Raw genomic sequence first — 17522 nt, forward strand, 5'->3', positions numbered from 1 at the left:
TTTTTTTTAGTAATCACAAAGTCTGAAGTTTGAATCCCATCCTCGATTATTGTACTAAAAATGTATATATATTTCATCTTTGTATTAGCCATTAATATCTTTAAAGTTAAACGTTGTCTCTATTTCAACTCCATTTTTTTGTCTGTGAGTAAGATTATTTTTTACTACAACCACCATAGAAATGAGAAATCGAACTTTCGATCTTTAGAAAAGAAACCATGTCAATCATTGTTGAAATAAGCTCACTTTCGCTTGTAAATAGAATTTTAGGTGGTGTCAAATTCTAACCAATCTTAAATGAGCTTCCTTGTTTATTATCATATGAATTGAATGATATTTTTCTTTCTTAACAAAAGCCGTATCAAAATAGTCCTTTTTAAGAATTTTGAAAGAGGCTACTTGACATCAATCAAATATCGAAGTCTAGATTTTATAAAAATGTCGATGAAAACATCAATATAGATGAATAATTCTTAAAAGAATATAAAATAGAATTAAAAAAAAAACATATTTAAATTAATAAATAAATATTATACACTTAAATATGTTTAAATGTTTTTTATTAACAAAATGTGTCGATTTCAATAGTAAATATTGATCGAGTAGATTTGAATTATTTATCGAACATGTTGTAAAGTATGCAAGCCAAAGAGAGGAAAATATTTTAACATGACTCTAAGCAGGTGAATCAAATACTCCCTCAGGAACCAAAATAGGTTTTTTCTTTTTCAAAATTATATTACAATTGTAATTATAGAAGTGAACTTTTTAAGACATTTTCTAGAAGTTCAACTTTCATGTATATATTTGAAATGTATAGAAAACTTTGAAATAAAAAGTTGGATACGACACTTTATAAAAAAGAACCTATTTTCGTTCGTGTGTGTGTGTATATATATGTAGAAGTATAATGTATAACATATAATTTAGTTTTTTGTTAAATTAAAAAACAAAAAGACATAATTTAGCATCTACATTTCATTGTATTTATTGGTCTAAATTTGGACAAATTTTTCTTTATATGTAAAAGATTAATTTATTAAGAAATCACATAAAGGAAGAGTAAAACGTAAAAGTCAACATATCCTATTCAATAAAATTAAATTATTTAGTATTAGATGAATAATATGAGTAAAGAAGAAAACTATAGTTTTTTAAAATGACTTGTTGCATAAATAGAATTCAAGCCCAAAATAATAGAATATGTAATACAAGGATAAAATAATTGCATATATAGAACATTCCAAAAAATTCACACCAAGCCACCATTTTGGACGCTGCTTCCCGATTTTCTCAAATTGAAAACTATCACTGATAACAACTATTAGTGATAGCTTTCAATTTGAGAAGCGTGCTATCACTGGCTATCACTGATAGCTGCTATCAGTAGTTATCGTTGATAGTTGCTATCAGCAGTGACTTTTCAATTTGAGAAGTGTGCTATTAGTTGCTATCGTTGATAATTGTAATCAATGATACTACTATCGATGATCACTTTCAATTTAAGAAATGTGTTATCGTTTGCTATGACTAATAGCTACTATCATCACTGATAACTGCTATTGTTATCAGTGATAGCTTTCAATTTGAGAAATGTGCTACCAGTTGTTGTCATTGATAGTTATTATTTGTAATGCTACTATTAGTTATAGGTCTCAATTTGAGAAATGAGCTATCAATTGCTATCACTAATATGTTTCCATCAATAATAGCCAAATAGTGACTACTGTTAATATGTTTCTATTAATGGTAATGTTTTGATGTTATTTGAATTTGATATCATATTATACTTATTTGTAAATAATCGAGGTCCTTTTGATCTTGAATAGGAATCCTACAGCGATGGACCCCGACGGTGGGGCCTTATGGGGAAGAAAGAGATCTTTGCCGGAAGCAAGTCCACTGCCCAACCCTGGGGCCACTGTTAGGACCGAATCGAATGGAAGACTGGGGGTCGAATGAATAAATGGATAGGGCACTATGCTCCAATTATAGAGAAACCTTGATTCGGTCAACCACGTAAGACAGCCCAAATGCTCTGCTCTGGCTAAAACTGACAGAGGGGTGGAGTGTTCAAAGAAGGGTATGATCAACTCGTTTTTTTTTTTTTTTAAATGATCTTGGAGAACAATTAATATAACAATAAATAACAGGTACAAATATTAAGTCGAGGTATCCATTCTATGACAACTCTCACCACGATTGATTGGTCTGAGGTTATCGATAATTTATTGATACATGTAATGTGTTTATATGTCACTATTGATGCATATAAGTATAAAATGATATCCTTCTACATTGATAGTCATAGAGGATATTATTGATAGCTACCATCAATGATAACTTCTATTGCTATCGATGTAAAGGATATCCCTGATAGTATTTATGTATTATGTGATGTTTGGAGAGATGAAGAAATTAGGGAGATTGAAGCAAAAATTGAAGAACGGAAAAAAAAATATGGAAAAAGGAAAGACTTCTTTTTACAAAAGAAAAAAAAGGGAAAAAAAAAAAGAGAAAAGGAAAGAAATTTAGGGGGAAAAAAGAGGAAAGAAAAAAAAAAAAGAGAAGAAGAAGGCATGCAACAAAACAAGGAAAGACAAAATTAGAAATTAGAAAAAATTAAAAAAAATGTATTAATCAACCCTACCATATTTAAATATTTTAAAGATGTACTATATTTTTAGATTTCTCCCCTTATTTTTCTATCTATTACCAATATCCTTTTTAAAAAAAGAAAAATAATTAATGAAACACACCCCCTAGAAATTTTCCTTGCAAGATATCCTTAACAAATACTCGACGGATATCTAGAACAATTTATTTCATTTTTTTAACTCATCATTTATAAGATTAAAAAAAAAAAAATAGTAACAATATTAATAAATCAGAACCTTGAACTTAATTTACCAATACAACAATTTTTTTAAATATATATATGGAGACTGACCGTTATATATGAAACTGAATGTTAAAGGCAGCCATGTATACCTGAAAGTCAAGCTCGAATAAATACAATAAAATACGTATGAACTGTTTTATTAAATAGAAGATAATTTAAAGAATGAATGCTGATGGCCAAAATAACGCTAACTATGGCTTCCAATAGACTATAGTTTCAATTATACATTACATTAAACTTGATATTGGGGTTAAAACATTTAAAGCAGCCGTGTATTATACCTGAGCTCGAAATTACTGGCTCATTCAGTCATAGGGATTTCTGAAGTTCTTCAAAAGTTCTGGGACATCATATCCCAACATATCGTCGACAGACTGAATCATTTTTGGTTTCAACTTCTCAAATTTGTCGAAGTTGTAACCACCTAATATCTCTCGGAATTGTTCGACGTTCGGGAAATCTCCGGCAGGTAAGTGATATTCCCTTTGTACCTGTGAGATGCTTAGAGTTTTTAGTATACAATTCCTCGGGAGTTGAGAACGCTAACAATTAACTAAAACGAAATACCTTTCCAAACTCATCTTCCAAATTATCGATGAGTCGCTGTTGGGTCTTGGCTTTGCCGATCATGGCAGGCATCTCCCTCTTAAGATGGCTTATGATGTAGGCATGAATTTTAGCAGCTCTTGCACGCTTAACGAATTCATTAATCTGTCAGAAACCGATGTTATCAGAAACTACTTTCTTCTTTCCGAGGGGGGAAAGATGGCAGGGCATTTTCAAGAAGACCTTTTCATTTCCATGTAACATTGTATTACACAAATAAATACCATTTCAATCAGAAAAATAAAGATAGTAGACTTGGGAAACTCACTCTTCGATCACACGCCTTCTTTGGGATATCCTTCAAATCGGAAAGAAGATCTTCCTGTTCTTTCTCAAAGAGCTCTTTTCCGAGCGGACCCGTAGCAGCTTCGTTAACCGGTTTGTCATTAAACGAGCTGTCACAAGGAAACACATGAATGTATGAGCAAGACATCCTAGTCAACACAAGAATTCTATCAAACTAGCGATCTAGACAATGATATGTCCACTAGATGGCAATATATGAAAAATGAAGCACTAAAAGTTGGTGCTAGAACATCCTAAAACATTTTTCAACTGTATGTGAATTGGCAAGATGCATTATTGTCAACCATTCCATTAGAAACCACTTAGCTGATAAAATTTTTAAAAAGAAAACAAAAATTCACCAGTATCATATTAAAGCAAGAGACCGCACCCAATATAAACACGTACAACCTCTGGAGTATTCAGAACCTTCCCAAGCGACCACATTAATGCTCCATAAACCCTCATCAACTGAAATATCCAAAAGAGATTAATTACATTCCCTGAGGCCATATATTTCATCTTGTACAAAGTAAACCAGAATAAAGATAAAAATAATAATATGAATAATAATAAGTCACCTGTTGTGTGTCAACTTGGTCTGCCTTGTTCAAGACTACTCGAATTTTGTCATCATGCCCACGTAATGAAGCTATAACCCGTTTGAATTCATCACTAATATCGAGTTTATGGGGATCAAATAAAAGTAGAATAAGATCGCACTTGGCAGCAAACCATGATGTTACAGATGTGAACTCATATGCTCGCTGTGTTCGTTGTTTTTCTCCAGATAAAACTCCAGGAGTATCCACAAACGTAATATGTTCTAGCAGCTTCACAAAAAATAACAGTTTTTGAAAAGAGTATTAAAATCAATATTCATGGAAATAACAGATTATATTCTTACAGGATGTGGCATTTGTGAACACTCAAATTTTGATAGAAAAGAAGTTCCAAATGTTGTGAGACCATTAAATGGCATGTCTGCTTGGACGGCAATCGTATTTCCAGGAATGCTTCTTTCATCAGGTCCAGACTAAAAGGGAGCAAACAACAATGAATTAGGTTTGAAAACCCAATGATTATCTGTTCTTTTGCAATTTACAAATTTAAAAAAGAAAAGAAAACTACAAAATCGACAGCCATCTTTGATACCCAGAAAAAATTTTCAAAGAAATTTAAGACGAAATTCTCACAAAACCACCAAGAACCATGCACAAAATACTTGCTGGAATTTGTCGAAAATAGCATATTAAGCTAGGGGTATCTTCATAATTTCTTATACCCTAGGGCTTCCCATTATCTATTTATTTGGTTTGTTCTCTTGTGCTGTGTATCAAACCAATAATAAAGTCTCAATCGTGGTTTTCTCCCTATTCTAGGGTTTTCCACGTAAACTATGTGTTCGTTTCTCGTTTTCTATTTTCATCATGGTATCAAAGCAAGGGGACGAAACCCTAGCCGTCATTGATGAGAATCAACCACATTCTTCTTCAGCAGTCTCCGTGGGATCAGTGGAGCCGCCAACATCGATACCACAGCAACCGTTCAGGCAGCCGTTGAGCATTACCTCCAAGTCGCGCTGCCTCATCTTATTCCAGCCGCCGTTTGAAGGCCAATCGAGTCGTCCGTCCCAGATCGGAGCGTCAATCGGTGGTCAGAGTCGTTCGATGCTTGAAGCCCGGCCGATTGAAGTCGTGCCTCAGCAGACCACGCCGAGCCCAACCAATGAGTCGTTCCTAGAGGTCGCGGCTGGATACTTTCGATCGCAACTTCCACCTGCGCAAACCCTAGCCGATGGACGTTTTTAGGTGGTTCTGGCGCACGCCCTTCAGTCGCAACATCCAATCGAGATTTCCAGTCGCGCCGAGCCCAGTAACCCTTCATTCGTGGGATCCTTGTTTAGCCGCGCCGAATTTGGCCCTTCAATTCCTTCCACGCCGGCTGGTCGTGGCTGGGCTCCCTCAACTGACATCTTCCAACCAATGACAGTGCCGTTTCCTGGTGAACAGAAAGGTCCAGCCACGCCAAGCAGTAGCGGCGCGACCCAATGCCCTAGCGAGAATCGGCGTCGTTTCGCCTATCTCCAACAACAAGTAGCAGACTTCGGAACAGTTCTTGGCACGAACCCACAACCAGAATTCTACTCTGAGAATCCAGTAAACTCTTTCTCTGTTTTACCCAATACGAATTATTTGTCTGGCTCGATGGACAATTCTGCAGGATTCATCATTGGAGAAAAGTTGAATGGCCAGAATTATTTTTCCTGGTCATAATCAATCAGAATGGCACTGGAAGGGAGACATGAGTTTGGGTACTTAATGGAGGAGATGCCAAAACCTGAACCGGGTGATCCTCAGGAACGTATCTGAAAAGGGGAATTCTCCCTGTTACGGTCAGTTCTTGTTAATAGTATGGAAACCCAAATTGGTAGACAATTACTGTATGTTACAACTGCCAAGGATATTTGGAATGTTGTGCAGAAACTTTACTCAAAAAGGCAGAATGCGTCTCGGCTATACACGCTATGCAAGCAGGTCCACGACTGCAAACAAGGAACCATGGATGTAACTTCTTATTTTAATAAACTATCCCCATTATGGAAAGAGATGGATCTTTGCAAGAAATAGTTTGGAATTGTGCACAAGATGGGGCCCAATATTTGAAGATTGAAGAAGCTGATCGAGTCTATGACTTCTTAGCTAGATTGAACTCTAAATTCGATGTTGTTCGAAGTCGAATGGGCCAACGGCCTATACCCTCTCTCATGGAAGTATGTTCGGAAATACGGCTGGAAGAGGACAGATCGAGTGCTATGAACAACCTAGTTAGCACTTCAACTGAGGCTGCAGCCTTTGCTACAAAATCATCCAGCTCTGATGGCGATAAGAAACCTACTCCTGTCTGTGAGCACTGCAAAAAGCCGTGGCATACAAAAGACCAGTGTTGGAAGCTACATGGACGACCTCCGAACAGTAGACGTCGCCAGTCACATGACAAATCAAACCCTAGGCGTGCCCTAGTGAGTGACTCGGCAAATGAGAATCCTCAGCATCAACCTCCAACAGACAGTAAGACCAATCTAAGTGCAATTGGGGTCAGTGCCATTGCACAGTTAGGTACGATTCAGTTTTTTGGCCTTATTAGCATTAATGGTAAAAAAACCCTGGCTTGTTGACTCAGGGGCTACAGATCATCTTACTGCCCATCTGATCAATTTCTTTCATACCGTCCGAGTGCTGGTAATGAACGGATTAGAATTGCAGATGGGTCGTTTGCCCCTGTTGCAGGAAAAGGACATCTTCTCCGTTTGAGGGTTTGGTATTGCTTGATGTGTTGCATGTTCCTAAGATATCATATAATTTATTATCTATTAGTAAAATTACAAGAGATCTCAGTTGTCAGGCAGTTTTTTCACCCGACTCTTTTTCATTTCAGGATCTGAGCTCGAGGACGATAATTGGCACTGCCCGGCACGATAGGGGGCTCTACTTCTTGACTGATGATATTTCTTCTAGGAATGATTATAGGGCTAGTCTCGTTTCTTTAAATTTTTCTACTTCTGAGAATGACTTTATGTTGTGGCATTTTCGCTTAGGACATCCAAATTTTCAATACATGAAATATTTGTTTCCGCATTTGTTTCGCAATATTAATACATCTTGTTTAAACTGTGATGTTTGTATTCGTGCCAAACAGAGTCATGTCTCCTTTCATTCTCAGCCTACAAATCGTCCAGACCCTTCACCTTAGTTCATAGTGATGTCTGGGGTCCCTCACCAACCACCACCTCCACAGGAAAACGCTGATATGTCACTTTTATAGACGACCACACTCGGCTTACTTGGGTCTTTCTTCTCACTGTTAAGTCCGAGGTGTCGTCAATATTCCAGCAATTCCATACTACTGTGGAAACCCAATTTAATGCGAAAATTGGAATTCTGAGAAGTGACAATGGGCGAGAATTCTTTAACGCCTCTTTCCAGAACTTCCTCACTTCTAAAGGGATTATCCCCCAAAGCTCGTGTCCCTCAGCAAAATGGAGTAGCCGAGAGGAAATATCGTCATTTGGCGGAAGTCGCCCATTCCTTAATGTTGTCCACATCTCTTCCATCTTACCTATGAGGGGATGCTATTCTCACTGTCGCCTACTTAATCAATCGAATGCCTTCTCGCGTCCTCAACTTTCAGAATCTGTTGGATTGTTTTAAAGAGTCGCACCCAACCACTCGTTTAATCTCAGATGTTCCACTTTGGGTATTTGGTTGTGTTGCCTTTGTTCATTCCCATGGTCTAAACCGCATGAAATTCACCCCTCGTGCTAAAAAATGTGTCTTTTTGGGTATCCTCTCTACCAACATGGGTATAAGTGTTACCACCCGTCATCTCACAAATATTTTGTTTCCATGGATATCACCTTTCTTAAGGATCAACCGTTCCTTTCCATTAGCCATCTTCAAGGGGAGAAATCTAGTGAAGATTCTAACTGGTCCACATATGCAGTTCCCTTAGAGTCATCTCCTATTCCTGGACATTTCGGCCATGTCCTTCCTACCAACCAGGTCCCATGGATAACATACTATAGGAAGAATCTTAGGAAGGAAACAGCGCCATATGTCGTATCTCCGGCTCGGTCCATGAGTCAGGCCCAGCATCAGGTACGTGTGTTCCTGAAATTAATGATATTGATACTTGTGCTGAGCCTAACAATTGCAGAGAGGAAAAAGGCAAAGAAGGTGCTAACAGCACCACCATGGCAGATGGAGAGACAACTGAAAATAATAATCAGGAAACAATTCCGGAAAATGAGAATGATACTAGAGATGGTGATGATATGGAGGAGACCTCTGAAGGTGAAACCCTTGTTGAGCAAACGATCAATCACAGTAGGAAACTTGACAGGATGGAAAATCGTGATGCACTTCTCGATCTCCCTATAGCCTTGAGAAAAGGCACTCGATCATGTACGAAGTACCCTACGCATAGTTACATGACGTACAGTAATTTGTCACCTGAGTTCAAGGCATTTACCACCAGTCTAGATACAAGGATGGTACCGAGTAGCATACAGGCTACAATGGAAACTCCTGAATGGAAGGTTGCAGTCATGGAAGAAATGAGGGCACTTGAGAAAAACGGAACGTGGGATCAGGTGATTCTACCCGAAGGGCACAAGACAGTTGGGTGCAAATGGGTCTTTACTATAAAGTATAAGTCTGATGGAATGATTGACCGATACAAGGCCAAGTTGGTTGCCAAAGGCTTTACTTAAACCATTGGTGTGGAATACCCCGAGACATTCTCCCCCATAGCTAAGCTTAATACTATCTGGATATTATTGTCAATTGCAGTAAACAAGGATTGGCCTCTTCATCAACTGGATGTAAAGAATGCGTTTCTTAATGGGGAACTTGAAGAGGAAGTATACATGAGTCCTCCCCCGGTTTTGAGTCAATTCAACCACCGAGTGTGCCGATTGAGGAAGTCACTATATGGGTTGAAACAGTCTCCGAGGGCTTGATTTGACAGATTTACCACCTTTGTCAAAGGACAGGGATATACCCAAGGGCACTCAGATCACACACTATTTACAAGAAGTCAACTTCAAGGAAGATTGTAGTTCTCTTTATGTATGTTGATGATATTGTGCTTTCTGGAGATGATGGTGATGAAATTATGAGACTTAAAGCAAAAATGGCCAAAGAATTAGAGATTAAAGACCTTGGGAAGTTGAGATATTGTAGCTCGATCAAAGGAAGGGATTTCAGTGTCCTAATGGAAGTACACTGTTGATTTACTCAAGGAAAGAATAATAACTGGTTGTAAACCTGTTAAGACCCCGATTGAGTATAATCCAAAGCTTAGTAATACAAGTAACAGTGTCCCTGTCAACAAAGAAAGGTATCAGCGATTGGTTGGGAAATTGATCTACTTATCTCACACGAGACCTGATATATCCTATGCAGTTAGCATTGTCAGTCAGTTTATGCAAGCTCCTCATGAGGAACATATGAAAGCAGTTGAGCGCATTCTACGATAATTAAAGGGAACCCCTAGCAAGGCTTGATGTTCAAGAAGTCCGATAAACGATGCATTGAAGCTCACATTGATTCTGACTGGGCAGGGTTTGTTGTTGATAGAAAGTCAACATCTGGGTATTGCACGTTTGTCTGGGGTAATATGGTGTCTTGGAGAAGCAAAAAACAGAGAGTTGTGGCCGAAAGTATTGTTGAGACTGAATATCAGGCCATGAGTTTAGGGATATGTGAAGAAATCTGGTTGATGAAAGTGTTGTCAGATCTTCATCAAGATAGCGAGCTTCGAATGAAGTTGTTTTGTGACAATAAGGTAGCAATAAGTATTGCAAATAATCGAGTTCAGCATGACAGAACCAAAAATGTTGAGATTGACAGTCATTTTATCAAGGAAAGACTGGACAATGGAAGTATATGCATTTCTTACGTTCCTTCAAGTCAGCAAGTTGTAGATGTGCTCACAAAGGGATTGCTTAGACAAATCTTTGATTATTGTGTCAGCAAGTTGGACCTTATTAATATTTACGCCCCAACTTGAGAGGGAGTGTCAAAAATAGCATATTAACCTAGGGGCATTTTTGTAATATCTTGTACCCTAGGACTTCCCATTGTCTATTTATTTGGTCTGCTCTCTTATACTTTGTGTATCAAACCAATAATAAAAATAAGTCTCAATCGTGGTTTTTTCTCCCTATTCTAGGGTTTTCTACGTAAACTGTATGTTCATTTCTCGTTTTCTATTTTCATCAGAATTTAGTTCCGTTCCCCTTCTTCGAAACAAAGGACTAAAAAAGATGCAACAGAAACTATTATAATGTGTGAACGATCATTTTTCACAGAATAAAAGGCATGTGCCATAAAGACAAAGCCAGATAGAGTATCTTCAAACTAAATAGAAGTAGATCAACTATGCATAAAAAGTGAGAAATACAATAGAAGTAACCAGTAATATAATTTATTTGGAAACTGCAAGAAACAGATTGCCAAGCTGAATAAATTGCAAGCTTGGCAGATTATATGAAAATACACGATTTTATTTCATCCATGCCGCCTTTGCAGGGGGAGAGTGGATTAGAAAAAAGAAGCACTTACCATAACAACAACAAATCTGTCAGTTGTAGGTTCCGGTCCAATGTGGGCTCCTGTTAAAAGTGCATAAAATGGGAAGAAAATTAAATCAAAGTTGGATGTTCAAGACACAACATGGTCCCCCCGTTAAGTAGGGTGAATAATTGGTGTGTGAGCGGGGTGTGGGGGGAAGAGGGGGCCTATGGATCAGCCCTTCCCTCTCTCTCTGATCATGGAACCTCATACTGCTTTGGGAAAGTAATTTGTTACTCTCAACATAACAAGTACAATATCTCACCTGGATAACTGCTTTTCAGCAGATGTTTGATAAATGTCGTTTTGCCAGTAGAGTATTGACCCAAAAGCATAACCATAGGTTTAGCATCGAAGTCACTATTTGTCTGAGTCATAGCGCAAGCCAACATAAATATATAATCACATCGTAAACCATGGTCCATCATACAGTGAAAGTTAAATAAAGAGAATATTTTTATGAGAGAAATAATCTCACGTGACATATGTAATGAAATATACAATTAAAATGCAAAAACATACATGACACTCACCAGCAATGGGGAAACAAAATCATTAAATCGATAACTAACTTCTAACGGCTTCAACTTCTGAATATACAGCCTTTTCAAACCATCAATGATAGATGTAACGGAAGAAAGAGGTATCTGAAACAGAATTTTGGAGGGGGAATCATGAGGCCAGACACCAAAGCTAGAATTGACTGCAGTAACTAGCAACTGCTAAATGTTCATGATCACAAACCTTTTTAGATGATTTTGATGAAAACCAACTTGCTGAAACAGGTGACTGCCCCTTAGAGCTACCTGCAAAGCCATCATCAATTGCCAAGTTAAAAGAGGAAAGCAAAAGTATGAATGGGCCTCCTTTCATTAATTGCAGAGATAAAGTTGCTACCATTTGTCTCATGGTCATTTGACTTCTGTTTACGGGCTTTCTTCTGTGTGATAGACAAATACAAAAGTTAGAACTTTGAACCTAATTACAAAAGTTGTGCCTTCCTAATCCTGTCCTACAGCACTCACTATTTACATTAGCAAAGCAAATACTTAACTGCTAGCTTTAGCCTCGTGAGAAGGCCCATGGCCCAAAGGCTTGGCCCAAAGGCTATAGTCCAAACCCCAACCATCTCAAAGCCAAAGTTTGATCAACCCAACTCATTTGTTCAATGAATTGTATATGGATAACTCTTTTAGAGAGGTCAATTTTTAAGGTCTTAAACAAGCAAGGAAGAGACCTGAACCATACCTTTGGTGGACTCCATTTTCAGTAAAAAAAAAATTGTATTGCTTGCATAACAGTAAGCTACGATCCTTAGAATTGGGAACCATCAAGGAGTGACAGTTGGAAGAGAAGCCAGCACCACCAACAAGGTACTTCCCATGTGGAGGATGTATTGTGAATGTAAACTAGTCCTACCTACAGGCTAAAGACTCCCTAACCATACTGTGTTATTGCCACTAAAATTTCATTCCTCATTAGTGGTGGGACATGGTGATGCTTTAAAGACTTACCAGAGTAGGCAAAAGGAGGTATATTGGAAAGGAATAAAGGCACAAGGGACACTTATTGTGAGCTTGCATGTTCTCCATCAACGAACTAAGGTCTGTTTGGAATGACATTTTAAGTGTTCAAAAACTTACCAGAGTAGGCAAAAGGAGGTATATTGGAAAGGAATAAAGGCACAAGGGACACTTATTTGTGAGCTTGCATGTTCTCCATCAACGAACTAAGGTCTGTTTGGAATGACATTTTAAGTGTTCAAAAACAATTTGTGCACTTAAAAATTCTTTTTCAAACCCATCATCTCAAACAAGCCCTAAGTTTTTAGCTTTAGTTCTACCTAGTTTGTTTTGACCTTCACCCATTCCATATCATACTTCTTTTGAAAAGCATTCCATATCATACTTGCGAGGGCACTTCAATCGACCTTGTGGGTCAAAGGTTGACCTGTGTCACTGTCAGAAAAATATGATTTAATTTTTCTTGTGGTAGATCATTGGTCAAAGTATGTCCACTGCATCTTAATGCACCATCCTTTTATACCCAGTGTATTGAAAACCATGCATTAAATGTGCCTCACTTCCAAGAAAACGCTCTTAGTGCAAGAACATCCTGCACCTCATTGCCTCATACCCTTTTTCTTTACATAATAACCCAAAAAAAAAAGAAAAAAGAAAAAAAGAGAGAAGTATTATCCAGAAAAGACTAATAGACCTTTTTTTCCTTTGAACTTGGTATGGAGAAAGACCAACAATGTTTTCACCTAGATTCTTCCATGAGTCCTATACCTAAAATCTCAATCAACACCCATGCGACTTGTCATACGACTTGGAAGTAACCATACTTTGAGAAGTATATTTCTTTTTGTCAGCCCTGGCTAAGGACCTTGGCACTCGCTGTCACTTGTGCTTGCTGCATAGTTGGTGTGTCTAAAGTGGAAAGGATCTATAAATACACATCATTTCTTCTTGTGGTTAATCCATCAACCATTTGGCAGAAGCTTATGAGTTTTTTTTATTGCCCGTATGCCACCATAGCCTCCCAAGGCAATCTCCAAATTTCCTATGATGAAATACTGATTTTCGGTTTAAAAAAATAAAGCACAAGTGTTATAGTGTACATTTTAAGTGCTTTTTTGGGAAAGTAGCTAGTAAGGAATGTAACAATTTTCAAGGAAGTGAAGATCTCTAGATGATTCATCAGTCGTGGAACGTGCTACTGCATTAGCCCCTTTCCTCAAAAATGAATTGATTGAGAAATTTGGATACAAATCTATACTTTGATATAATGTTAATTAACTACTAACTATAAAAGTTTCCTCGAAATCAAATGTAGTAGGATCAAGCGATCCTCTTGTTAGAATAGTAAAGTTGTGCCAAGTTGACCTAGATACTCACGAATATTATCAAATAAAACTTCTAATTAGAAAAACTAGTTCTTTTAGCAGTTCAATTAGACTACAGAAGAAGCATACTCACAGCTAATATGACATCCAGCCCCTCCATTCTAGGAGGATTCAAACTCTTCAAATCAACTGCAATAAATATGACCAATCACATCAAATCAAAAGTCTACGCTTTTAGGACAGAAACATAGTACATTGAACAGTATAGAAAAGTTACCAACAATTTGAAAATGGGTTTGCAAGTGTTGGCTTAATAATAGGGGGTTGGTTATAACGGCCACAAGATAGTAATGATTGAAAAATACGAACTCAGGATAGGAAACAGACCTTCGCTATTTGAAGTCAGTACATCATGAGTTACTTCCCCTCCAGATTGCGCCAAAGAAACAAGCTAAGCATAAAAGAAACATATTACTTTAGAAAATAAGTTGACATTTTCAATCCACGTACTCAAGATTCTAAAACTACAACCTGCATTGCAGTAATAAACTCCTTGAACCCAAGATATCCTTGCCGCTTGGAATCTGCAATTGCCCACACCTTTGAACAAAATGGTATACAGAAAATCATCGTCATAATAAAGAAAATGAAAAGTGAAGACACGACCATATATCTTTAACCACCAAGTTCACGTGATCATCAAAGTTTTCACATAATGTTGCCAGAACAAAGAGCTACGTTAGTTAGATAACATAAGAAAGAAACTAATCAGAAATTTCAAAATATAGTTCAACTTTTATTTATAAAGTAGTAAGATAAAATAATTACAACGACCAGAAAATAAAGAAAACATGAAAAGAGAGAGCCGAAAACGCAAAAATGTCTAAGCCAATTAAACGGGGGGGAAAAAAAACACGAAAGGAAGCCGAACCTTCTTGAGATCTTGACGAGGCAAAGTCGACATGGAAAAGAACTTAATAGCATCATTCCCCGTAACACGCCCGTCTCCATCTGAAATTAATTAGCGAATGAATTAAGAATCCAACATTGACTCACAAGAGAAACAGACAATCATTAAAACAACTCAAATGAAAAAGAAATACCAGAATCAGCGTAATCAAACCATTCTTGATAGATTTTCTGATGTTCTCGGGAGCAGGAACCGATAGGATAGGAAGCGATTTCCATAAAAGCTGATAAGAGAACAGCGGTTATATGTATACGTATACCTCCGGTGAATTGCTTCCTCCTCCGCTTGATTCCGTTCTTCCAGTTCCAGGCGAATTCCGAGATCACGAAAAGAAGAAACAATCAATGGAATGTGAAACTCAGAAGAACTGATTCCGGAGTTCTCTCCCTTTCTGTTCGTCCCTCTTTTGAGGAGAGAGAGAGAGAGAGAAGGGAGAAGGAACTGGAACGGAAGTGGAGAGAGATGGGAATTGGAGTTCTTGTTTTTTGATACTTTTTGTCCGTTAACGTTTCATGCCGACGAAGATGTAATGTAATGAAAGCTAGAAACGTCGTCGTATTCAAATTTCCCAGTAGCCTCCACGTGGCATCCACAACGATGGGTAACTTCATAAAAACACAGTAGTATCGAAGAAAATAATTAATAAATCATTTAGTGACATATTAGATGATAAAGAAAATGAATTGATGCCTAGATTTTTTATCCTCTAATATGTCTATCTTCTTTTTTTTTCTTTTTTTTTAATAACATTTGCTAATACACCTACAATTAGAAAACATGAGTGATGTACATATAATTTTTTGTATTAATTTGGCATAAAGTTACTAATTTATGTATTAAAAAGTTATGATTTAAAAAGTATCGACTATATATATGTATTGTGTTAGTTTGATTTATAAGGAATATGAAAGTGACTAATAAATAATGGAATGTATTAGATTGAAAAAAAAAAATTAATAGTTCCTTACTTCTTAATTTTGAAGTGCATTTTAACTGAAAACTTGCAATGACATTAAAGTGAAACAGTATTGCTTTTAATTGATAAAGAAAAGTAGATGTATTTTTTTGTTTTCATTTTAATATACATTAAAAAGAATATGTAAACTCTTTTTCTAAGATAGATTGGGTTTTTCCTATGAGAACGAGATCGAGGCCCATATTGAGATTGGATCATTCAACCCAATCCTTGTCTATCGAGGTCGAGATATCCATGTTGTTAACTGGGTGACATCATCACTTTTGAGAAGCTCAATTTGTTTCTCTACTTATCCTAGTTTGTGATGGAAACAATAAGAGGTCTAGGTCAATTCTCCTATAAATACATTCTTTTAACTCCAACAAAGGTAATTCCCATTGTTAAGCATCAGAGTGTGTGATCAGTACCACACAAGTATGCATATCTTCTTGTTGTATAGTCTGTACGAATTCATTATTGAGCCACGTGCAAAATTCAGGTGTATTTTTTATGTTAGGATTTTTCATCAACAATTGACATTTTATATGGGGAAGAAAAAGTATTTTGACTAAAACATGCACATCAAATTTTCTATAGATCAGAATAATGGTCAACATCAACTTAGAAAGAGATGACTCCAATTAAAATCCCACATGCAAAGAACACATAAAAAACACATTTCAACCTCAACTATAGGAGGGCGGCCTGAAAGACAACGGAAGGGATGGATCGAAGTTTGGCTCGTGTTTTTTAGATTTTAGACAGACAAAAATTTTCAACACAAAAACCAACAAACCATGGAATTAACTTCGTTTGTGATCCTATGAAAGGAAGAGCTTATGTGGTGAAGAGCAAAATTCTTGTGATCCAACACCAAAGGGAAAGCTTAAACCTTGGCAAAAACAAATGTAGAAGGCGAAAGGATGCAAACGAGATTATTCCCCCAATCGAAAACTAAAAGAGAAGGAAACTCATAATAGAAGAGAAAGAGGTTTGATGATATTAAATCCATCATCCAAATAATAACTAGGAGGTCGAGCTGAGGCTAAGCACAAATCCTAATTGCCCCAGTAATAGGTTGAAGACTCTACAGAGATGGACTTGCAAGGTTTGATTAAGAGAAAATGAACCAAGATAAAAACAAGATTGAGAATGTTTCATGGAAAAAAGTTGAGTTGCTAAAAGTTTAGCATGAATTGGGTCATTTATGAGGAGACGATATTCATGGACACCCAATCACATGGAAACAAGTTCAAAATCAAATGGAAAATTCTTCAAGACCCCGCTAAAAAAAACCTCAGATGAAGAAAGATGTGAGAGAGGCACACACCCATAATCTGAAATCAAGAGAAAAGTTAACCCTAGGTAGGAACGTGCAAGAACAAAAAAAAAATGACTCCAAAGACTTGGATCCAAGCAATGATTATAAGAGAAGGCGTTGACAATTTAAGTGAAAGGCCTTCCAACATTTGGTCGAGGTCGATCCTAGGATTTTGGCTAAGGGGTGACTTGAACCGGAGCAAACTCACAGTGTTGCAAAGAAGGGAAAAGCTAACCAACTCTTCAGCTTAGAAGAGGATATTAAGGTCGACCAAAAAGTTTACCAACAAAAAAGCTGAAATCCATTCCATTTGTCTCTAATGATATGGGGGTTGAATAGAGAAAAAAAAAAAAAGAAAAAACTTGATCATTTTCCTTAGGGTCAATATAGATATACTCCTATAGTCGCATTAAAATATACTAGGAATTGATTCTTACATAATGATATATCACTTGAATGTTGACGGTAGGAGTTCAATAAAAAATGAAAAACTGAAAAT

At 37.0% G+C, this 17522-nt stretch overlaps 1 protein-coding gene across 1 annotated transcript; it reads right to left on the reverse strand.

Moving 5' to 3' along the window:
* Window positions 1–2988: 2988 nt before the first annotated feature.
* On the reverse strand, window positions 2989–15280 carry LOC120090984 (EH domain-containing protein 1). The gene is made up of 16 exons (XM_039048731.2): window positions 14881–15280; window positions 14709–14788; window positions 14309–14377; window positions 14165–14228; window positions 13911–13966; window positions 11827–11869; window positions 11674–11735; window positions 11463–11576; window positions 11195–11297; window positions 10921–10970; window positions 4701–4829; window positions 4375–4626; window positions 4185–4264; window positions 3777–3903; window positions 3470–3613; window positions 2989–3393 (listed from the first exon to the last, which is right to left on the reverse strand). The coding sequence occupies exons 1-16, from the start codon at window positions 14963–14965 to the stop codon at window positions 3208–3210; spliced, it is 1644 nt and encodes a 547-aa protein (XP_038904659.1). The 5' UTR covers window positions 14966–15280; the 3' UTR covers window positions 2989–3207.
* Window positions 15281–17522: the final 2242 nt, after the last annotated feature.

The sequence above is a fragment of the Benincasa hispida genome, chromosome 11 (genome assembly GCF_027475165.1).
Source record: "Benincasa hispida cultivar pf3 chromosome 11, pf3_genome.v1.1, whole genome shotgun sequence".
Classification (NCBI taxonomy): Eukaryota; Viridiplantae; Streptophyta; class Magnoliopsida; order Cucurbitales; family Cucurbitaceae; genus Benincasa; species Benincasa hispida.